At 30.7% G+C, this 18,625-nt stretch overlaps 2 protein-coding genes across 2 annotated transcripts in view; one reads left to right on the top strand and one right to left on the bottom strand.

Moving 5' to 3' along the window:
• The window catches only part of LOC113366759 (gonadotropin-releasing hormone receptor-like), a 78,621-nt gene extending 73,430 nt beyond the window's left edge, over positions 1–5,191 (top strand). Inside the window, exon 5 of the mRNA XM_026608415.1 lies at positions 4,778–5,191. Coding sequence (XP_026464200.1) covers positions 4,778–5,075 — 298 coding nt within the window. The 3' untranslated portion in view covers positions 5,076–5,191. The remainder of the gene's footprint in view (positions 1–4,777) is intronic.
• A 9,116-nt stretch (positions 5,192–14,307) lies between these two features.
• On the bottom strand, positions 14,308–16,281 carry LOC113366553 (U3 small nucleolar RNA-associated protein 15 homolog). The gene is made up of 4 exons (XM_026608180.1): positions 16,149–16,281; positions 15,785–16,066; positions 15,368–15,688; positions 14,308–15,243 (listed from the first exon to the last, which is right to left on the bottom strand). The coding sequence occupies exons 1-4, from the start codon at positions 16,236–16,238 to the stop codon at positions 14,365–14,367; spliced, it is 1,572 nt and encodes a 523-aa protein (XP_026463965.1). The 5' UTR covers positions 16,239–16,281; the 3' UTR covers positions 14,308–14,364.
• Between the last annotated feature and the right edge of the window lie 2,344 nt (positions 16,282–18,625).

Genomic DNA, 18,625 nt, shown 5'->3' with positions numbered 1-18,625 from the left:
TATTTCACATAAGACATCATTTGGTGAAAAATGTCCTAACGGTGTAGAATGTATGGGTTGATTTACGAAATTGTTAATTAAATTATTCTGGGAAATATTTCGAGCGCTAAAAATGCTACTTAGATGATCAGCAAATGCCTCCGCTTTTTCTTCGTTGCTTTTTGCCCAAATGAATCCGTTTTGGTTGGTTATTTTCAGAGGAGGGTTTTGTTGTAGGGGTTTACTTTTGTTTCTGATTGGTTTCCATATGGAATTATCGTACCTATTTAGCTGCAATATATACGACCTGAATGTACAATTCTTCCATTCTTTCATTTTTTTCCTCAGCGTATTATTGAGATGATTAAGCGATGTCTTATCCGTTGGTAGATGAGAATGTTGCCAGGTACGTCTTGCTCTTCGTTTCTGTGCAATTAGCTTCTTAATCTCTTGCGGAATTATTAGATTATCATTTCTTGGAATAATGTTCGGGGTGATCTGCTTGGTTGTTTCACGTACAATCTCAGAAAAATAATCTATATTATTTTCTATATCAATAACGCTTGTAGGCCTAGATTTTGGAAATAATTTTGAATCAAGTATGGATTTGAATTGAATCCAGTTAGAAAGATTGTTGTGTAGAATATGATTGTTGATAACTGGAGTAGGAAATGTGCTAAACGTCACAAGTATTGGAGAATGATCTGAAGAGAGATCGTAACTAGATTCAATATTGAGATTTGAAAGATCAATACCCTTCACAATAAAAAAATCTAAAAGGTCTGGAACTTTAGTAGGGTCAGAAGGCCAATAAGTTGGACTGCAAGTTGAAATAAAGGAGAGGTTATTTTGCCCTATGGCTGCATGAAGAATCTTTCCTTTGGCTGTAGTCAGTCTAGAACCCCAGGCAATATGTTTACAATTAAAGTCACCACCAATGATAAATTTATTACCTAATTGAGAGAAAAATGAAGAAAACTGAGCACAAGAAATTTTGAATCTTGGTGGACAATAAACAGCAGAAACACAAAAATTTTATAAATTTGTTTCAACAGAAATTTGAGTTGCTTGTAGAAAATCATCAGAAATATTTGGTAGAACAAAATGCTTTATATTATTTTTGATTAATATAGCCGAACCGCCGCGAGCCCTGCCACTTGGGTGATTTGAGTTATAAGTAGTGTAGTTATAAATTTTAAAGTAGTTTTTTTCAGTGAAGTGAGTTTCTGAGATTAATAAGATATCTATTAAGTTTAACTTTAAAAAACATTCTACTTCATTTTTGTGAGGTATTAAACCGTTGGCATTCCATTCAGCAATTTTAATTATTTTTGCCATTGCTTTTGTTGTTGACTAACGTGGATAACATATTTATTATTATGGTGTTCTGTTGCAAAAGCTGATTGAAGATATTTTTAAATTCTAAAATAAGTGTTGCTAGAGAATCAGAATCGGGATTTGAAGGTGAATGATTAGAAGCAGAGTAATTGTTTTTTGCAATGTCTGCATAGGATGAATTTTGAATTGTTGGATTTAAGGCCGGAGAAATGTTGTTTATTTTATTATTAGAATTAGAATTATTAGAATTTTTAAAATTTTGGTTATTTGGATTTGGATTTATGACTGATTCATTTACTGGAGATTTGTTTCTTTGTTCTTTAATTTTTTGGAAGTATGAGCAACCGCGATAATTAGCTGGATGAGCACCGTCGCAAAAATAACAACATGCCGGAGCATTCGGATCTTTGGTACAAGCTTTAGTATTATGATTGTTACCGCATTTTAGGCAAGCAAATGGTCTATTGCAGTATTTTTTGGTATAATTAAAGAGTTGAAAGCGAGTGCATTGTATAATGTTGTTGGACTTTCTCGGTGGTTCGACGCGTATTATGCAGTTGAATAATTTATAAATGTTATAAATATTTTTGTTATTTCTATTTGGTTCCAGATCAACAAAAAGCATATTAAGAGGTTCTTTTGTTATTCTATGTCTAATATTTAGGATATTACGTACGACATGACCCTGTTTTAATAGTTCTAATTTAATTGCATCTGTGCTTGTTGAAAAGTGTACATTTCTAAGAACAACCCTATAAGCCTTCTCTTCTTTTAATTGATATGTATGATATACGGCATTAGTTTCTTTTAGATGTCTGGATAAAGTTCGAAAAAGGTCGACAGAATTACATAGAATTTTAAATGTATTGTTAGCTAAACTTCTCAGGAAATATTGATCGTGCGGAATTATTTCATTTAATTGATTAGACATATCATTAATATCGTCAACTCCGTAAATAAATATTGGAGGGGGCTTACTAACTGGAGCCGGTTTAACTGAGTTGTCATCATTAGCTGTGTCTATTGTTGAAAGGGCCGAAAATCTGTTTTGAATTTTGACATCTATTCCTAATGGTTCAAATGAAGTTTTTCTTTTTTTGAAATTGACTACTTGCCATGAATTAGGAGGTTTCTTGACATCAGAATGTGGTTGAGAGAGGCTTGTAGATGCATTATTACTAGATGATATTACTTCCTGCATTGAGTCAGTAACTGATGAAGTTGAACGCAGCGAGATCTTTTCCGATGTAAACATATTGGTCCGACCTTCCTCGCGAGGTATCTTGCTGTATTTGCTGGATCCAATAACGGTCCTACGTAGTTTTGGGATTTCTGATGGTTTACTGTCCGATTCCATATTCGCTTCTATATCTTGATTGAAATGTAAGACATTTTTTTGATTCCACAAACGCACATTAGAGTCTCGATTATGTATGGTTTTTTGTAAGCAATTATTTAATTATCTGTACACTTTTGTAAGCTTTTCATGCAATTTTAATAAACCGTAAAATTCAATCTGACATGCACTTGTTTTTTTCAATTCAACATTCAGCACTAGTTTTAATTATCTGTTAACCAAAGTTCAATATTCTGCTTGCGTTGCAAGATTTGTATCTTGTCGCAATTTGAATAAGCCGCCGGTCACGGTTATATGAGGTTTAGTTCTAATGTTCTAAATCGAAGCCCTTGAGGGTGTATTGCAATTGAGATGCGAGGTAATGTAGTCAGCATAACTTGGATTCGTAGTAAATAACATCAATATAATGAAATCGAAACATCAGATCACCATCTTGTACATTTTTATCTAATTTAGAAAACAAAGTTCAAAATTATATGAAGCTTTCGCTAGAATATGACTTTTATTTGGTGGCATTGCAATTATTAATATAATTCATAGAATTTGATTTCTATATTTCTATATAGATATTCTATATATAATCTTTATGATCGTGTTTGTTTTCGATATGGGTTTATAAATCTATAAACATAGTTTTGTTAGTCCAATAAACCAACTCTGCCGTGAAATGGAATAAAGTTATGCTGCTTTTTTTGTATAAAATGGCATTAAACACTGTCAAAATGCTAACTATGTAATTTTATCGTAAGTGCATCTTTGTGATGTGCCATAATAACAAATACAAGAAGTAAGATTTTATGTATAAAATGCCTGATTGCACAGCAAATACATAGCATTTTGGCAGTTTTTACTACCATTTTACATGAAAAAAGCAGCGTAATATAGCGTTGCCCATTTTGGTCTGTTTTTACGAGAGAATTGGTCCATAATTATGCAGTTAGTGCGTATATTGTTTTAATATCCCCTAGATTGTCCAATCAGCGGTTACAATCGTTGGCCATAATACACTATTCTGAACTAAAGGCATCTTCTTTTTTCAAAAAAAAAAAAAAAATTGTTTTATACATATAACAAAAATATAATACATTACAATATGTATAGTGTAGGCCTGAAAGATTCTATATCTTACAAGCTAGTTATTGAATAAGTAATGTTAGCTCCTTCAAAATATTTTAGTATGTTATATAAGGCCATGATCTTTAACAGCAAAAAACTGTAATAAAAATCGCCAGACAAAATATTCGAACAACTTACAAAGAAACGGTCCGGATCATCTTTACTAAAAACACAATCAATAAAAATAAAAATTAAAATTAAAATTTTTGAAAATTTTTGAAAATTTTTCCATGCTACAAAACTTTGATTGAATTGCGCTCTATCTAAACGTTAATATTAAGAGCTAAAACTTTCAGAGAATTGTTTCTTATCTATTTGGAACCATTTAAGCCCCTCTGAGCAAGAAAATGCGAAAATGACCATTTTAAGGACCACCCTAATATATGTATATATATATATATATACATATATATATATATGTATATATATAACAGTTTTCGAATTTAGTTAAAAGGAATTTTAGATTTTTGGCTGAACCGTGAACGAAAGTTTTTGCACCCTTCTTTTAATTCGTTTCAGGACAACTGATTAGTCTCTATCTTTTAAAAATTTTCATATAGATTAAATAATCTTGAGAGAAAGTCGGCGAAAGGTTAAACATCTCACACAACATACACACTAGTTTTTCCAATTTTAGTCTCAAAACCATTCACAGTGAAGATCGGATTTTATCGTGGGAACGAAGTTTTTTCCTAGGCAAATTTAAAAAGATTTTGTTTTATGTAAGTATAATTAATCCTCACAAAATTCACTCATAAATGCAGCCCAATATAATTCATTATAAATAATATCGTGTAACATGATGTTATAAACCTAAGTATTACACGCCTATCGCATTTCAAATCATTTAATTCATATTTAACCAATGGATAAGCTTTTTTCTTGTGTGCACATGGAAAAGTGATAGTATCATACTAAATGTATAAATCTGGTCTCTAGTAGAGTTTAATTTGTTTTTTAATAATATTGCCAATGAATTGGTTTCAGAGACAACTCCTTGAATCGTCGCAGTACTGTGACAAATGCAACCATAATGCGTGTCAATACCGGAACAGTTCGTGTTAAAGTGGCATCGCCCGAAGAGGAAACTCTTGTTCTGGTTGAAGACTCTCCATATTCAGGAAATAACAATCATCATGTGAGAAACATGAAAAAATATCAGGTTGTGCAAGTACATCAAAACCACGTTAATCATAATCCTGGTTTAAATTCGACTCGAACTCTCGCGTCTAAAGTTCTGCTCAGGTGTTCCGAAGTTCTTTCGAATAATACGACAAAATTGTAACCAGTTTTATTTGTGTGAAATATGTCCGCAGCGTTAGAGCACTTAAGTTTCTGGAAAAAATAAAGTGAAATTTAGGCCCGATATAAGGTCAAATTTTAAAGGTGCTCATTTGCACAGTGCATTTAATTAAGAATCTAATATTCTGAGATCTCAAAACTTCCATTGCTCAATAACTATGCTATTTAGTTAGATTTTTTTTAAATTAATTTCTCAAATCATACCCATTCGGTGAATTAAAATCATAGCTTATATAGAAGCATTTCATGTTAAATGTGTGAGTTTTATAAACCAAAGGTGGACGATGTTAAACCATTATCTGATCAATGTGCAGCATTAAAAAGACTATCTTTTAGGTTATAGTGCTTATATTACTGAATGTATAACAATAAATATTTTTCGAATAAATAAAGATGCTTCAAATGATGTTTTTTCATTATTAAAATAATTTTTAACCTAGTATTTCTGTAATATGATAATTATGTATGATTGCCTTTATTCGTAAATGTGCGTACAATTGAACCCGCAATGATTGAGGATGAGAAAATCTGTAATTAGAAGTTGTCTATATAATATATAACAATAGTTATAAGAAGTTCTCAATATTAAGATTGTCGTTTTTCTTTTCGAATTTTTTAACTATTTTTGTCAAGAATACTCGTCATGGAAAAGTATATCTATATTTGCGTGTAAATAAATCATTGACTATTAGCATTGGAGAAAAACAAATCATTCTAACTTAAGATGGTAAATATTTCAAGTTATAAAATAAGTAGTTGTTAGTAGGTTTTTAACAAGGCGACTTAATCGATAATTGAGTTTTTGTTAAAAAAAATAATTTATGTTAACCGTGCTAAGTACAAATTGTTTGGATAGACGAATAACTTGATAGACCGAATCACTTCCGCGATACGCTGCTGAAATGCAATGAAATCGAATCATTTCTGAAACATTTCATAACTGGTAAGAAAAAGTAAATTATATACGACAATTGAAGGCAAAATAAATCATAGTTTAGTGAAGATGAGCATCGACAAACGTTTACAAGTTAGGAACGGCACTAAAAAAGGTGATGCTGTGTTTGTGGTGGGACTGGAAGGTAATTGTCAATCGTCATCAGCAACTTTCAGTTGGTCAGGCCATTAATTATTAACCATACTGTAAATCAATAGAGAGATTACGCCAAACAATTAAAATAATTACATCAATTGAAGATATTGTCATCCACTATGACAAAGCCCGACCATACACTTATTTGATGACCTGCCAAAAGTTGCAAAAGCTTAGTTGAGTAATTTGATCCACCGTATACTCCAGACATAGCACCCTCTGACTAATATTTGTTCCGATCTCTGCATAACTTTCTTAATGGAATTAAACTGATTTGAAAAAGAGCTTGATTTAGCTTTTCAACCAGAAACCACAGAAGATCTTCACCGATGCCGATATTAATGAAGCATATTTAGTTTGAATAATTATAAAAAAACTTGTTGAGTTTCACAAAATAAACGAATCAAACTTTTGACTTGGCCCAATATTTAATAAGAATTAAAATGTAGTATTAAAACTTTCAATTTTGTAAAAAAAAAAATCTTTTTGATCTGATATAAGACACGTCCGTGGCACTATTCTATGAGCGCGCCACGTTTAACTGGTTAACTGAAAACAATTGCACTTGTTTATAGATTCTAATAGGTGTAAAGAATAGTGAACGCGTATGATATAATAATGAATAATAATAAATAAAGCGAATAAAGAACGCGCTGATGACAAGATAAATGAAGTTTTAACACTTTGGGGACGGCTGTTCACCTCAGTGGACAAACATACTCTGTGAGGCGCAGGCTATTTTATAAACAATGACTCAGTTTGCATAGAAAAGTTGAATAAATTACATATAGCCGTGATAAACAGTGTTGTATTTTGAAAATAATTTTAAGTTATTTTAGTAGTATTTTTAGCCTTTTTCTTTGCTATATGGTCTTTTTTTAATATTTAAAACGACCGAGCGCTTTTAAATATGGCAAAACGACTGGTAAATTTTGTGAATTAAGCAGTAGTAAAGATGAGTTTCAAATAGACATTCATACAGACAGTGGCGTAACTAGGCCACCCGGGGCCCGTGGCGAATTTTTTTTATGGGGCCCCCCATCAGTAAAATCAAGTGGTTTTAATTTAATTTAAAAAAACTCGAAATTTTTCAACGTGTTGATTTAAATGTTATATATATATATATATATATATATATATACACGATTTGTAATGAATTGTATTAAAAATGAGTAAATCTACTTCGACTTATTCATATTTTATGGTTTTAAATTGAGAAATTATTTAAAATGTATGTATACAAAAATTTAAAAAAAAAATTAAAATGTATAAGTACAAGAAAACATAAAAATAAAAATAATTATAAGTCAAAATTAATAATTTAAAAGTACATCTGTTTGTTACTACTTACTACTTTGTTTTGAAAATCAAACATAAAATTTTTGTGTTTAAACATTGTAATACATGAACTATAGAAAGATTTTTTTATGACTGAATTCAACAGAGAAAGAACATAGTACTTTGGGGTTAAAAATAATTATTACATAACCTAACATTAACAATCAATTTTACACGTGTTTTCTCAACAATCAAATCTTTTTTAATACTTTTTGAAAACTTCATATTCGTCATATACTCGCTGGCCCTTTTTGGTGAAGAAACCTATTTAAAATATGCATAAATTTGGAATGAAACAAAAACAACAATTTAATTTCAATAAGGTATTTATTAATTAAAATCTTTTCTTCGTGCTTTCTGTTCTGCAAAGGTGTCTATGACATCATCAAAATTTAATGAACGAGCCATAGTATTTTCAAAACTTAATGAAAAGTTAGTTTTTTATTAGTTATTATTTGCATATTATAGAGCTGCATAAATAATATTAAAGAAATTATTAAAAAAAATCACAACACTCTAAAATTATATTTTTACATTCTTACACGCTCATGTTTTTTTTCGAAATTAAATTTATTTAGAAGAAAATTTTCATGTTTATTCTAACTTCTGTTATTAGTGAAATAAAACCAAAATTTGTTAGATTTTACTAATTTTTACGCGTATTTAGGGCCTCCGTGGCCTGGACAAAATAAAACTCTTTAAAATAATAATCTTTCATTCCTCGCGTACTTTTTTACGCGTATTTGGGGCCCCCGTGGCCTGGACAAAATAAAACTCTTTAAAATAATAATCTTACATTCCTCGCGTACTTTTTTTACGCGTATTTGGGGCCCCCGTGGCCTGGACAAAATAAAACTCTTTAAAATAATAATCTTACATTCCTCGCGTACTTTTTTACGCCTGGACAAAATAAAACTCTTTAAAATAATAACCTTACATTCCTCGCGTACTTTTTTACGCGTATTTGGGGCCCCCGTGGCCTGGACAAAATAAAACTCTTTAAAATAATAATCTTACATTCCTCGCGTACTTTTTTTACGCGTATTTGGGGCCCCCGTGGCCTGGACAAAATAAAACTCTTTAAAATAATAATCTTACATTCCTCGCGTACTTTTTTACGCGTATTTGGGGCCCCCGTGGCCTGGACAAAATAAAACTCTTTAAAATAATAATCTTACATTCCTCGCGTACTTTTTTACGCGTATTTGGGGCCTCCGTGGCCTGGACAAAATAAAACTCTTTAAAATAATAACCTTACATTCCTCGCGTACTTTTTTACGCGTATTTGGGGCCCCCGTGGCCTGGACAAAATAAAACTCTTTAAAATAATAATCTTACATTCCTCGCGTACTTTTTTTACGCGTATTTGGGGCCCCCGTGGCCTGGACAAAATAAAACTCTTTAAAATAATAATCTTACATTCCTCGCGTACTTTTTTACGCCTGGACAAAATAAAACTCTTTAAAATAATAATCTTACATTCCTCGCGTACTTTTTTACGCGTATTTGGGGCCCCCGTGGCCTAGACAAAATAAAACTCTTTAAAATAATAGTCTTACATTCCTCGCGTACTTTTTTAACGACATTAAATTTGGTTGAACGAAGTTTCCATGATTAATTCGTTTTTCATGATTTTTTTATATTATTAATGTTTCTTACGGACATTGGGGGCCCCGTATATTTGATACGGCTGATACGACGGTAGTTACGCCCCTGATTCTTACGAAAACATACTTTTCAAGTAAAATAAAGTATTAGAATATAATGTAAAAATATTTCTGAGCATGCGTCCTTTTGGGCCGGGGCCCCCTTGGGCCGGGGGCCCGTGGCATTTTGCCACCCACGCCACCCTATAGTTACGCCACTGCATACAGACATATTTTACTATTCACACCGATGATAGTGATGAATGTGATGATGTATTATCCAACTAATAAAAAGAAGAAGTTCGACAAAATAAATTAAGAGCAGGAAGACATTAGCGAATGTGCCGATTCTCCTTCAATAATCTATAGTTTGACATACATCAACAAACACTCCTACTACAAATACCAAGCAATATAAGACATCCAAGAGATTATTTTACTTTATATTTTACAAATGAATTGTTAGATAATATAATAGAAAAAACAAACTATTATGGCAGCACAAAAATGAACAAATATACTGACTAATTAGTGGCATATTCTAAATACGAGAGAAAGAAAAAGAGATTGTATTGTCTGTTATGACAAAAAGCACTAGGATAAAGGCGGCGAACAACATTTTATTGTAAAGCATGTCAAAATCAACCAACTATGCATTTTGGAAATTGTTTTGAAGGTCACCATTCTTTATAAAATGATCAAAAATAAATTAGTATTATAAATGCAAGTCCTTCAATGATCACAAATTTTTATCAAACAAATTGCATAACATATACAATGAAATCAAGTTTACAGCCGGTAAACAAGATTGTTTTGAAATCGGTGCCGTCCCGAAAGTATGAAAAATGTGTATAATACAATAATATTTACACTATCATAAAGAATTTCTAAGCAAATAGATATTATAGTATTTTAAGTCATATTACAGTAATCATCAAATAGATTATATTATATTAGGTTGTCAAATATCTCCCTTCCGCTTTTTTGCTCTTGGTTCATAATACAAAAAGGCGGAAGGGAGATATTTGACAACCTAATATAATCAGGGCCGTGCCTGGCCAGCGTGCAATGCGTGCATTAAGGTGGCCAAATCAAACAACGAGCAAATTCAAAGGCGACGCAACGACAAGAAGCCGTGATAAAAAACGGTCGCAAAAAAATTCCACTGAATTAAAAGGCGGCCAAGTTAAAAGACTCTGCTGGATTAAGAGGCGGCCAAACTTAAAGTCCGCTGAATTATTTCGCGGCCGTATTGAAAGTCCGCTAAGTTAAAAGACGATCTTAGTAAAAATCAGCCGAAGAATCGAATTAAAAAGCGGCTATTGAAGGCTTTGTTTACAAATATAAATTTATAAGTGTGGAAACTTGATGTAAGTGAAACTTTGGCTTCAAGCAAGTTGCACGAACATTCTAATATGTGTTAATAATCGACTTAACTATAAAAAAATATATTAATTCATGAGAACATTGCAATCTTGTGCAAAATTTCTAAAAATGTTAGTTATTTTTTAAAAGTGGTTTAAAAATTACATATTATTGAACAAAAAACAAACTTGTAGTATGTTCATTAAGAAGAGAATCCAAAAACGCCAAAAAAATTGTTAATAATAACTGTGAAACGACTCGACCGATCATTGACAAAAGCTAATCAGCACGATTCTCAAATAGTACCTTTGTAATGGTTTTTGAATTTTCGAATCAATTCACGAATTTAGGCTGTTACGTCGACCCAAAATTTGACACTTTTTTGATAATTCTAAAGAAACGGCTTGGGCATTGTGAGGCAGAACTAACAAGCATGAGTCTTTATCGAGTTTCATTGATTTTTCAAATAGATTTGCGTATTTTTAAGAAAACGTCGACTAAAGATGAAATTTTGACTCACGTAAAGAAACGCTGCGATTTAACGATTTAACCGTTTTTTGAGAAAACGTTGGCGAGAAGTCAAAAATCGGCCTGAATCTCAAACGATTCAGAATGACTTTAAATGTCGAGAAAACATAAAAATTACAAGTCGATTTTTTTCGTGAGAATATATTTGATGTTCTGCTACAAGTTACGTTATTTTCAAGGGGGGGCATATATGTACTTGAACGCAGTATGTTTTTAATAGCTCTTTTCATACTTATATAAGTTAATTGAAACAAATATATATATATATATATATATATATATATATATATATATATATATATATATTATTTATATATATATTTCACAATATTATATTATGATAGTATAATGATATTCCCAGAATAGATTTGCATATATATATATATATATATATATATATATATATATATATATATGTATATATATATATGTATATATATATACGAGGTGTGTTCAAAAAGTACCCGGAATTACTAATAATTAAATTTCGCGGGTCTGGAGTGTCTGATTGTCAAAATTTTTTTTTTATTGTGTTGGTATACATGCCCCTAAAGTATGATGAAATTTTCAGCTATATTCACTGTTTACTTTGTCTGTGGTAGTCGCTAAGGTTCGACGTGTTTTTCTGAGCTCGGCGATTTTTACAATGGAAGAATTGAAAAGTCAAAGAATTTGTATTAAATTTTGCGTAAAAAATGAAATAAAGTGTTGCAAAGTGCAAAAATTCACCAGATATGGCTCCGTGTGACTTTTTCCTATTCCCAAAGTTGAAGAGACCCATGAAAGGACGGCGGTTTTCCTCGATTGAAGAAAATCGCTGAGAGTGCTCAAGGACATATCAAAAAGTGAATATCAAGGGTGCTTCGAAAATTGGAAAAAACGCTGGCATAAGTGTATTATATCTGGGGGGGACTACTTTGAAGGGGACCACATTAATGTAGACGAATAAATAAATATTTTTTTGAAAAAACGAAAATTCCGGGTACTTTTTGAACAGACCTCGTATATGTATATATGCAAACAATATTATATTATGATAGTATAATGATATTCCCAGAGTAGGTGTATACAATTTGTATCGTTATGTAAAAATCAATGTATGTATTTAAGTCAAATAAAGCAAATTTTCAAATTAAAAAAAATTATACTTGCTCGTAGGCGGCCATATACCCAGGCACGGCCCTGTATATAATATTTAGCTTGTAATGCGGTTTAAACTTATTAGTAAGCGTGAATTATTTCCTGCATAATTATTGTTACACTACTACAAGTTTATTATACTAATGAATTTCATATAATATGTTCTTAAATTAAATGTAAATTACTTACTTAGGTGTCATTTTGCCTTAAGGCACGTCGCATAAACTTCCTGATATGTGTAAATAATCGACTTAATCGATTTAGATTTGCCTTTGCTAAGAACTTATCAGCACGTCTCCCCGTCAATTTGAATTATTCAAAACGGTTGATCCGTGTTCGTGAAATCGTCGATGAAATTTTTTCTATGGTAGGCCAAAATGTTCAGAAACCTTTGAAACGTAAAGATATGCAAAGACTTTTATTTTCGATTGTTTTGCTTACCCTACGGGAAGTTAAAAATAACATTTTGTAAGTTATCGTCACTTTTCAAGACAGAATTGAAAATTGAGGTACGGTTCCGTAATATACGCGTATATTATATTAAATTAGACTATTTCTTAAACCTGGTAGAACATTAGAGGTTATTTTACAACATATTGCATCAAATTTCATAATATAATCAAAGTTCGAAATATATATATTTATATGTCCATTGAGCAAGTTTTTCTTGAAACTGTAAATAAAAACCCAATTGGGTTTAATGTACTAATATTGCTTCTAGGGTTTATACAAAAATTTTGTTTTCGAAACCGGCTTTCGAATTTTAATTTTACCAGAAAACCGGTTTTAGCCGGTTTTCGAATTTTTTACAGAAAATAAATTTTTGCTCGAATATTCTGTGATAACAAATATTTATCCGCAAATTTAGTGCGATTTAAAGCAGTATTTGACTAAATTTATTCATTGGTTAATTTTATGGACAGTAAACAAAATTATTTTAATTTTAATAGTAGATCAAAGAAATAAGACTATATGTGGATTAAATAACTTTGAAAATAATTATTCGTTATTCATGCATCATTTTCACATATAAGAATGAAAATATATTTTTATGGTAGTGAAAGGAAAGTTTTAGAATAAATAAAAATAATACATTTTTAAATAAAAAACATTTATTAAATTAAAAAAAAATTAGGTACATGTCGATACATATCAATTTTAGTTTTAAAAACAATTAAGCTAAATCCCGAGTATTTTCTATTTCGAGCAATTTTAATTAATTAATTTTATAAATTCTAATTATTTTCTTGTTTAATAAAATATGATTTTAAAAAACTGAGAACCTATATTGATTTGTTACTTGGACGTGTCTTTTGTTCGCTCACAAAATTTTCCGACACAGAAACACTCTCTTACTTGCGACCGAACTAGGCTTAATTGGTTTTAAAGCCTGATATAATAATTCTAAGTTTTTTGTTCTTTTATCTGTACATGGCTTCTAGGGCTTAAAACTTTTTTTTCAAGTTTGAGTAAAGAAACTAATTTAAATTAATATATAACTGGTATAAAAATCTAAATTAATATATACAGTAGACAAAAGGTAACACGAAACCTTTCTGGGAGCCATAGCGGACTGATATTGATTCCAAATATTATCGAACCGATATGATTTCAAGAATCAAAACGCCTTCATCTATTTTTTATATTTGGTTATTTTTGTCATTTACCATTTATACAGTGAAAACCGACTTTATCTACTAAAAGACCGGATTTCGAATTCCATAATTTTCGTCGAAAAACGGGTTTTTAAAAACCGAAAAACCCTAATTGCTTCATGCAGAATATTAATCATCAAAAACTCAAATTACTTTCATTTCGTTCATTAAAATAGCTCATATTATTAATAGTTTAACCCTAGAAGGACATGTCCATCAATATGGAACATGAAAATAACTATACTATGAGTCTGAACTATACTATTAACATGGGAATAACTATACAATAAGAACAAGTTGTTAATGAGATAAATAAGTAAATATTTACCAATAGCTTTTGATTTTTTTTATTAGCAACGTCAGAGCGCAGGCTCTCAGAAAAGTGTAATCAATTGATTTTAATATTATTATTGAGATTTAATTTTACAATTTAAAATATTTTTACTAGGTACTATAATTAAAACAATATTTATTTCTTAAATAAAAATATTTATATCTTATAAGATTACATCAGTTAACATCAATTACAATATTTTGTTTTGCTTTCTCAGATGGTTTTAATCGCAATAAATTGGCTGTCTGAATTTCTGAATCGTCTTCAGCTACACTTGATCCAGCTAAAAGCAAATGCATTGCGCCTTCAAGATTAGCCAATTCTAAACTTAACTGCTCTTCTTCGGATATTCTACTTCCTAATCTAATTATCATTTTTATAACATCAGGTGGAAATTGATTTAAGCTATTATCATGTACATCAAGAAAAACATTGGCAACATCAATCAATGTTCTTGTGAACCGGTGGTCTCCGATATATTTTATGAGAAACCTAAGAAGTGCTTTAACTATCTTCATATCTCTACCTGCAACAGCAGTATGCAATCCTTTTCTTCGCAACAATTCTTGCATCAACGATACAGTCACATGTGGATTTTTGTTAACAACATAAGGCTGCAAAACAATATCTAATGCTTTTGAATATTCAAATTTCCTCAAACAAGTATCGTGCTTGGACTGTAATTCTTTTAATGTTTCAGGCACCACCGTATCAACTAAAGTTGAATGTGTGTTAGATGCATATTTATATGATTTAATCTTGCATTTTGCTTTAGTAGCTTTGACTTTTTCGTCCCTTCTATGAATTGAAACTAAACCATCAACCATTCCTGCTACTAATGTTTCATCATTTTTAGAAATTGCCAAACTAAGTACTGCACTTGGATAATCAATTGTGTGTATTACATTATATGTAGAAATATCATAAACTTTTACATGGCGATCTAGGCTCCCGGAGAGTAAACGTTTATTTTCAGAAGCTAACCTGAGACAAGTGACTGTTTTATGATGTTGTATTATTTTAGCTAAAAGACGACCAGCTAAAACATCCCAAACCTTGAAAGAAGTCAATGATTAGTAATAAAGGTATTAAACTAATAATTAATACTTTATATTTTAATATTATATATCTACTATCCAAATTAAATCTATTTTAAAAATTTGAATGTATTAAATATACCTTTATATCTGTACCTCCTGCAGTAAGAAAAATACCACCAGTTGGTAAAAATAAAACTGATTCCACAGGATTGCCATGATCAACTTTTATTACAGATTTTGTTGAATCTCTATCATCCCACATATTTATTATACCATCATATCCACCAGAAAGTAATATATTTGGACTTACTGGACTACAACATCCTGCTCTTATGTAATCCTTGTGTCCCATAAAGTTTGTAATAGATTTTTCACTTGGGATATCCCAAAGTTTTACACTTTTATCATCTGAAAAGCTCGCAATTTGATTCATATTTGATGTAAAAGATGTTCTATGTACCTGGAATTTTTAATAAATTATTTTAATATAACTCATCAAAATGTGCTATTTAATTAAATTTAATAAAATATATTTTATGCCTGTGCATAAACATACTGGTGCTGTATGTCCAGAGAATAAACGTAGCATGCTTTTAGAACTGACATCAAAAAGTTTAACATGTGATTCTTCACCACCAGCACATAATAGTTTTCCATCTTTTCTAAAGGTTCCGCCATAGGCACTTTCACGAAATCGTGATATATTTTTTGCTACCAGTTTAGTAATTGGATTATACAACTGCACTCGTATCGAACAAGTAACTGCAAAGTAATATGGTTCTACTGGAGAAAAGTCTATATGATCTATAGCTCCAAATTCTTTAACTAATACTGGTACCTACAACAGAAAATAAAATGGTAGTGAAACAAGAAATAAAATGTAAATAAAATAAAAACAAAGAATAATAATTAATTAATACCCCTATTTTTTTCCAATAAATGGTATCATCTGTATCAATAGGTTTCGATTTTATATATATTTTACTATTCGTTTTCTTAAAAGACGCCATTCTGACATTTATTTATGTATATTTTAATTATTTTAGTTATTTATTATTTTGTAATAAAAATATTTATGATGTGCACGTGAAAGAGGTTATGTTTAGCACATGTAGTTTGACGTTTGCAAAAGTTATGGCGTTGAATCACCGAACACTATTCAGCCGTTTCTCATTCGTTAACGCATCAACTATTGTAAAGGTGCGCCCTCACCTATCGAACAAGCACGAACGAACATGACGAACATGAAAATACAAAGAAGAACGAACACGAACGAAGGCAAATCATTCCAAACAATCTTGAACAAACGCTTCAAAGCAGTGAGGGCTTGAATATACTCTTCCTAGACAATATAATAATGATACTCTTCTTTTATCTATGGCGTGAACGTCCACAAAACTAATGCATGACCATAGATAAAAGAAGAGTATCATTATTATATGACTACTCTAACATCAGTGCATGACTACTCTAACATCAGAAAAGAAAAATGTTTGTCTACATTCGTGGTATCGTCGACACTGAACATACGAGTTCAAACATAAACAAACAATTTTCTTTGATGTACCGATAAGTTGCGCAACATTGCTCGCTATGTTTGCTTGTGTTCGTTGTGGCTCCAGACCATAGATAAATAAACCACACTATGCTCAACAGGCATAGATAAAATAAATGTGAACAGGTTTATCATTGCATGCTCATTTGCATTCATAGATAAAATAAGAGTATATGCACTCATAGATAAAAAAGAGCATGTTTGCATTTATGCTATGTTTATTTATTTATAGATGAAAGAAGAGTATATAGATGTTGTGTCTATATATTATTTATATTTCTAATTAAAAGAACTGAATAACGTGTATATAAGTTTAATTTACAATAATAATAATAAGTATAAAGTATTTCACTGATATAAAATATATTTAGATTAGGTTTATGTCTTCACTCTTCCAAGGGTTGATGCACAAGAGGGTGAGATTGCATTTTTGACAGTTTGCGACATTCTTCACACGCAACGTGCCTATGAAGTTGGTATTGGCGTTTCTAGTTGTTACTCTCACCGCTAGGTGTCAGGAGACGCCATAAGTATTTATGAGGAGGCATTAAATCAAGCTAAGACTTTGCATAATTCAGCCAGCATGAAGTTGCCGGCGAAGACTGATATCAAGCTGTCAAGCATTTCAGATGTCAAGAGCGCGTCGGCCATTTTGTTCATTTTTATATCAGCGTTGTGTCGGCGTATTGTTTTTTATTAAGTAGGCTTGTTTCATATTTAATATTTTTTAGCTTTTCGTTATGATTCATTCTTTTTGTGTTTATTTTTTTATGTCCGTTCAAGTTTATTCGCTTTGGCTTTTTGATTACGCGCATATTTAGTTCTTATTATAATTTTTACATTTTAGGGTTATATTTTAGGATTCTTTTCATTCAAAGATCATTTTAGTCTAGCTTAGATTTTATACAATGTTTTAGTTATAATTTTGTTTTAAAAAATAATTTAGGCTTACGTTTTACGCATAGGGTTACATTTTATTCATTATTTTTGTTAGGGTTACGTTGTATACATTATTAGGTTTGGTTTCGATCTTAACCTTAATTCAGTGGAAGCTAACTAAAACTCAACAAACAACAAATAGAAGGTTCAGTAATGAAATAAAATTGAAACACTTTTGATGTTATAATACTAAACCAAAATACTTCATACTGTCTTGGAATTGACAGATATATTTCGTTTTTTCTGCAATATTTGCTATGAGGGAACAAGATATATTGTATTTTAACGTAATATATTGTCTAAGATAAAGGCTATCATCTTGGTATTAGACAATATAATAATAATAATACTTGTTTGGCTGACACGAAGCTAATTTATGATAATATCACATTTCTTTGTCATACCAACATACGACGCTCAACCGAGAATAAAAAAAGTGTAACAACATTGAAAGACAAAAAACCTATGTGCGTCAAACAAAACTGTCAAACAAAAAAACAAAACTGTCAAACGTCAAAATAGTACACCCATTGTTATATTGTCTCTCACCTCTCACCTCTCACATTTAGACACCTTTTAGACAGTTACATAGAAATCCCAATTGTAAGTATATAATTATTTACGAAAGCGGTTCTTTTACATTTACATGGTCATACATTGTCTCTTCACAACCAATATTATTTCAGGGAACCAAACATATAGTTATTCAAAACCTAGTACAGTTTTGTTAGAAATTATTAGGAAATTTTTAATTAGGGCTTCGCAGAGTGTTTTAGTATAGTTATTTTATTTACCCAGGTAAATGTTATTCAGGTTGTTTTTGTTTGCTTAGTGTGTTTTAATTCTATTGTAGGGTTCACTGAATTAAGATTAGGACTTCAGCCTGAACATCAAAATAGCTAC

The sequence above is a fragment of the Ctenocephalides felis genome, unplaced genomic scaffold (genome assembly GCF_003426905.1).
Source record: "Ctenocephalides felis isolate EL2017-DRISC unplaced genomic scaffold, ASM342690v1 CF-g0.4_SCAFFOLD_01170, whole genome shotgun sequence".
NCBI lineage: Eukaryota > Metazoa > Arthropoda > Insecta > Siphonaptera > Pulicidae > Ctenocephalides > Ctenocephalides felis.
The sequence above is the reverse complement of the archived record's forward strand: the minus strand, read 5'-3'. Positions and strand labels throughout refer to the sequence as shown.

Bases quoted from the DNA above. Each gene is read 5' to 3' on its own strand.
- LOC113366553 (XM_026608180.1), bottom strand. From the start codon at position 16,238: ATGGCGTCTTTTAAGAAAACGAATAGTAAAATATATATAAAATCGAAA. The intron at 15,689-15,784 runs GTATGTTTATGC...TAAAAATTCCAG, and splicing joins TCTCTGGACATACAGCACCA to GTACATAGAACATCTTTTAC. The intron at 15,244-15,367 runs GTATATTTAATA...ACTTCTTTCAAG, and splicing joins CAGGAGGTACAGATATAAAG to GTTTGGGATGTTTTAGCTGG.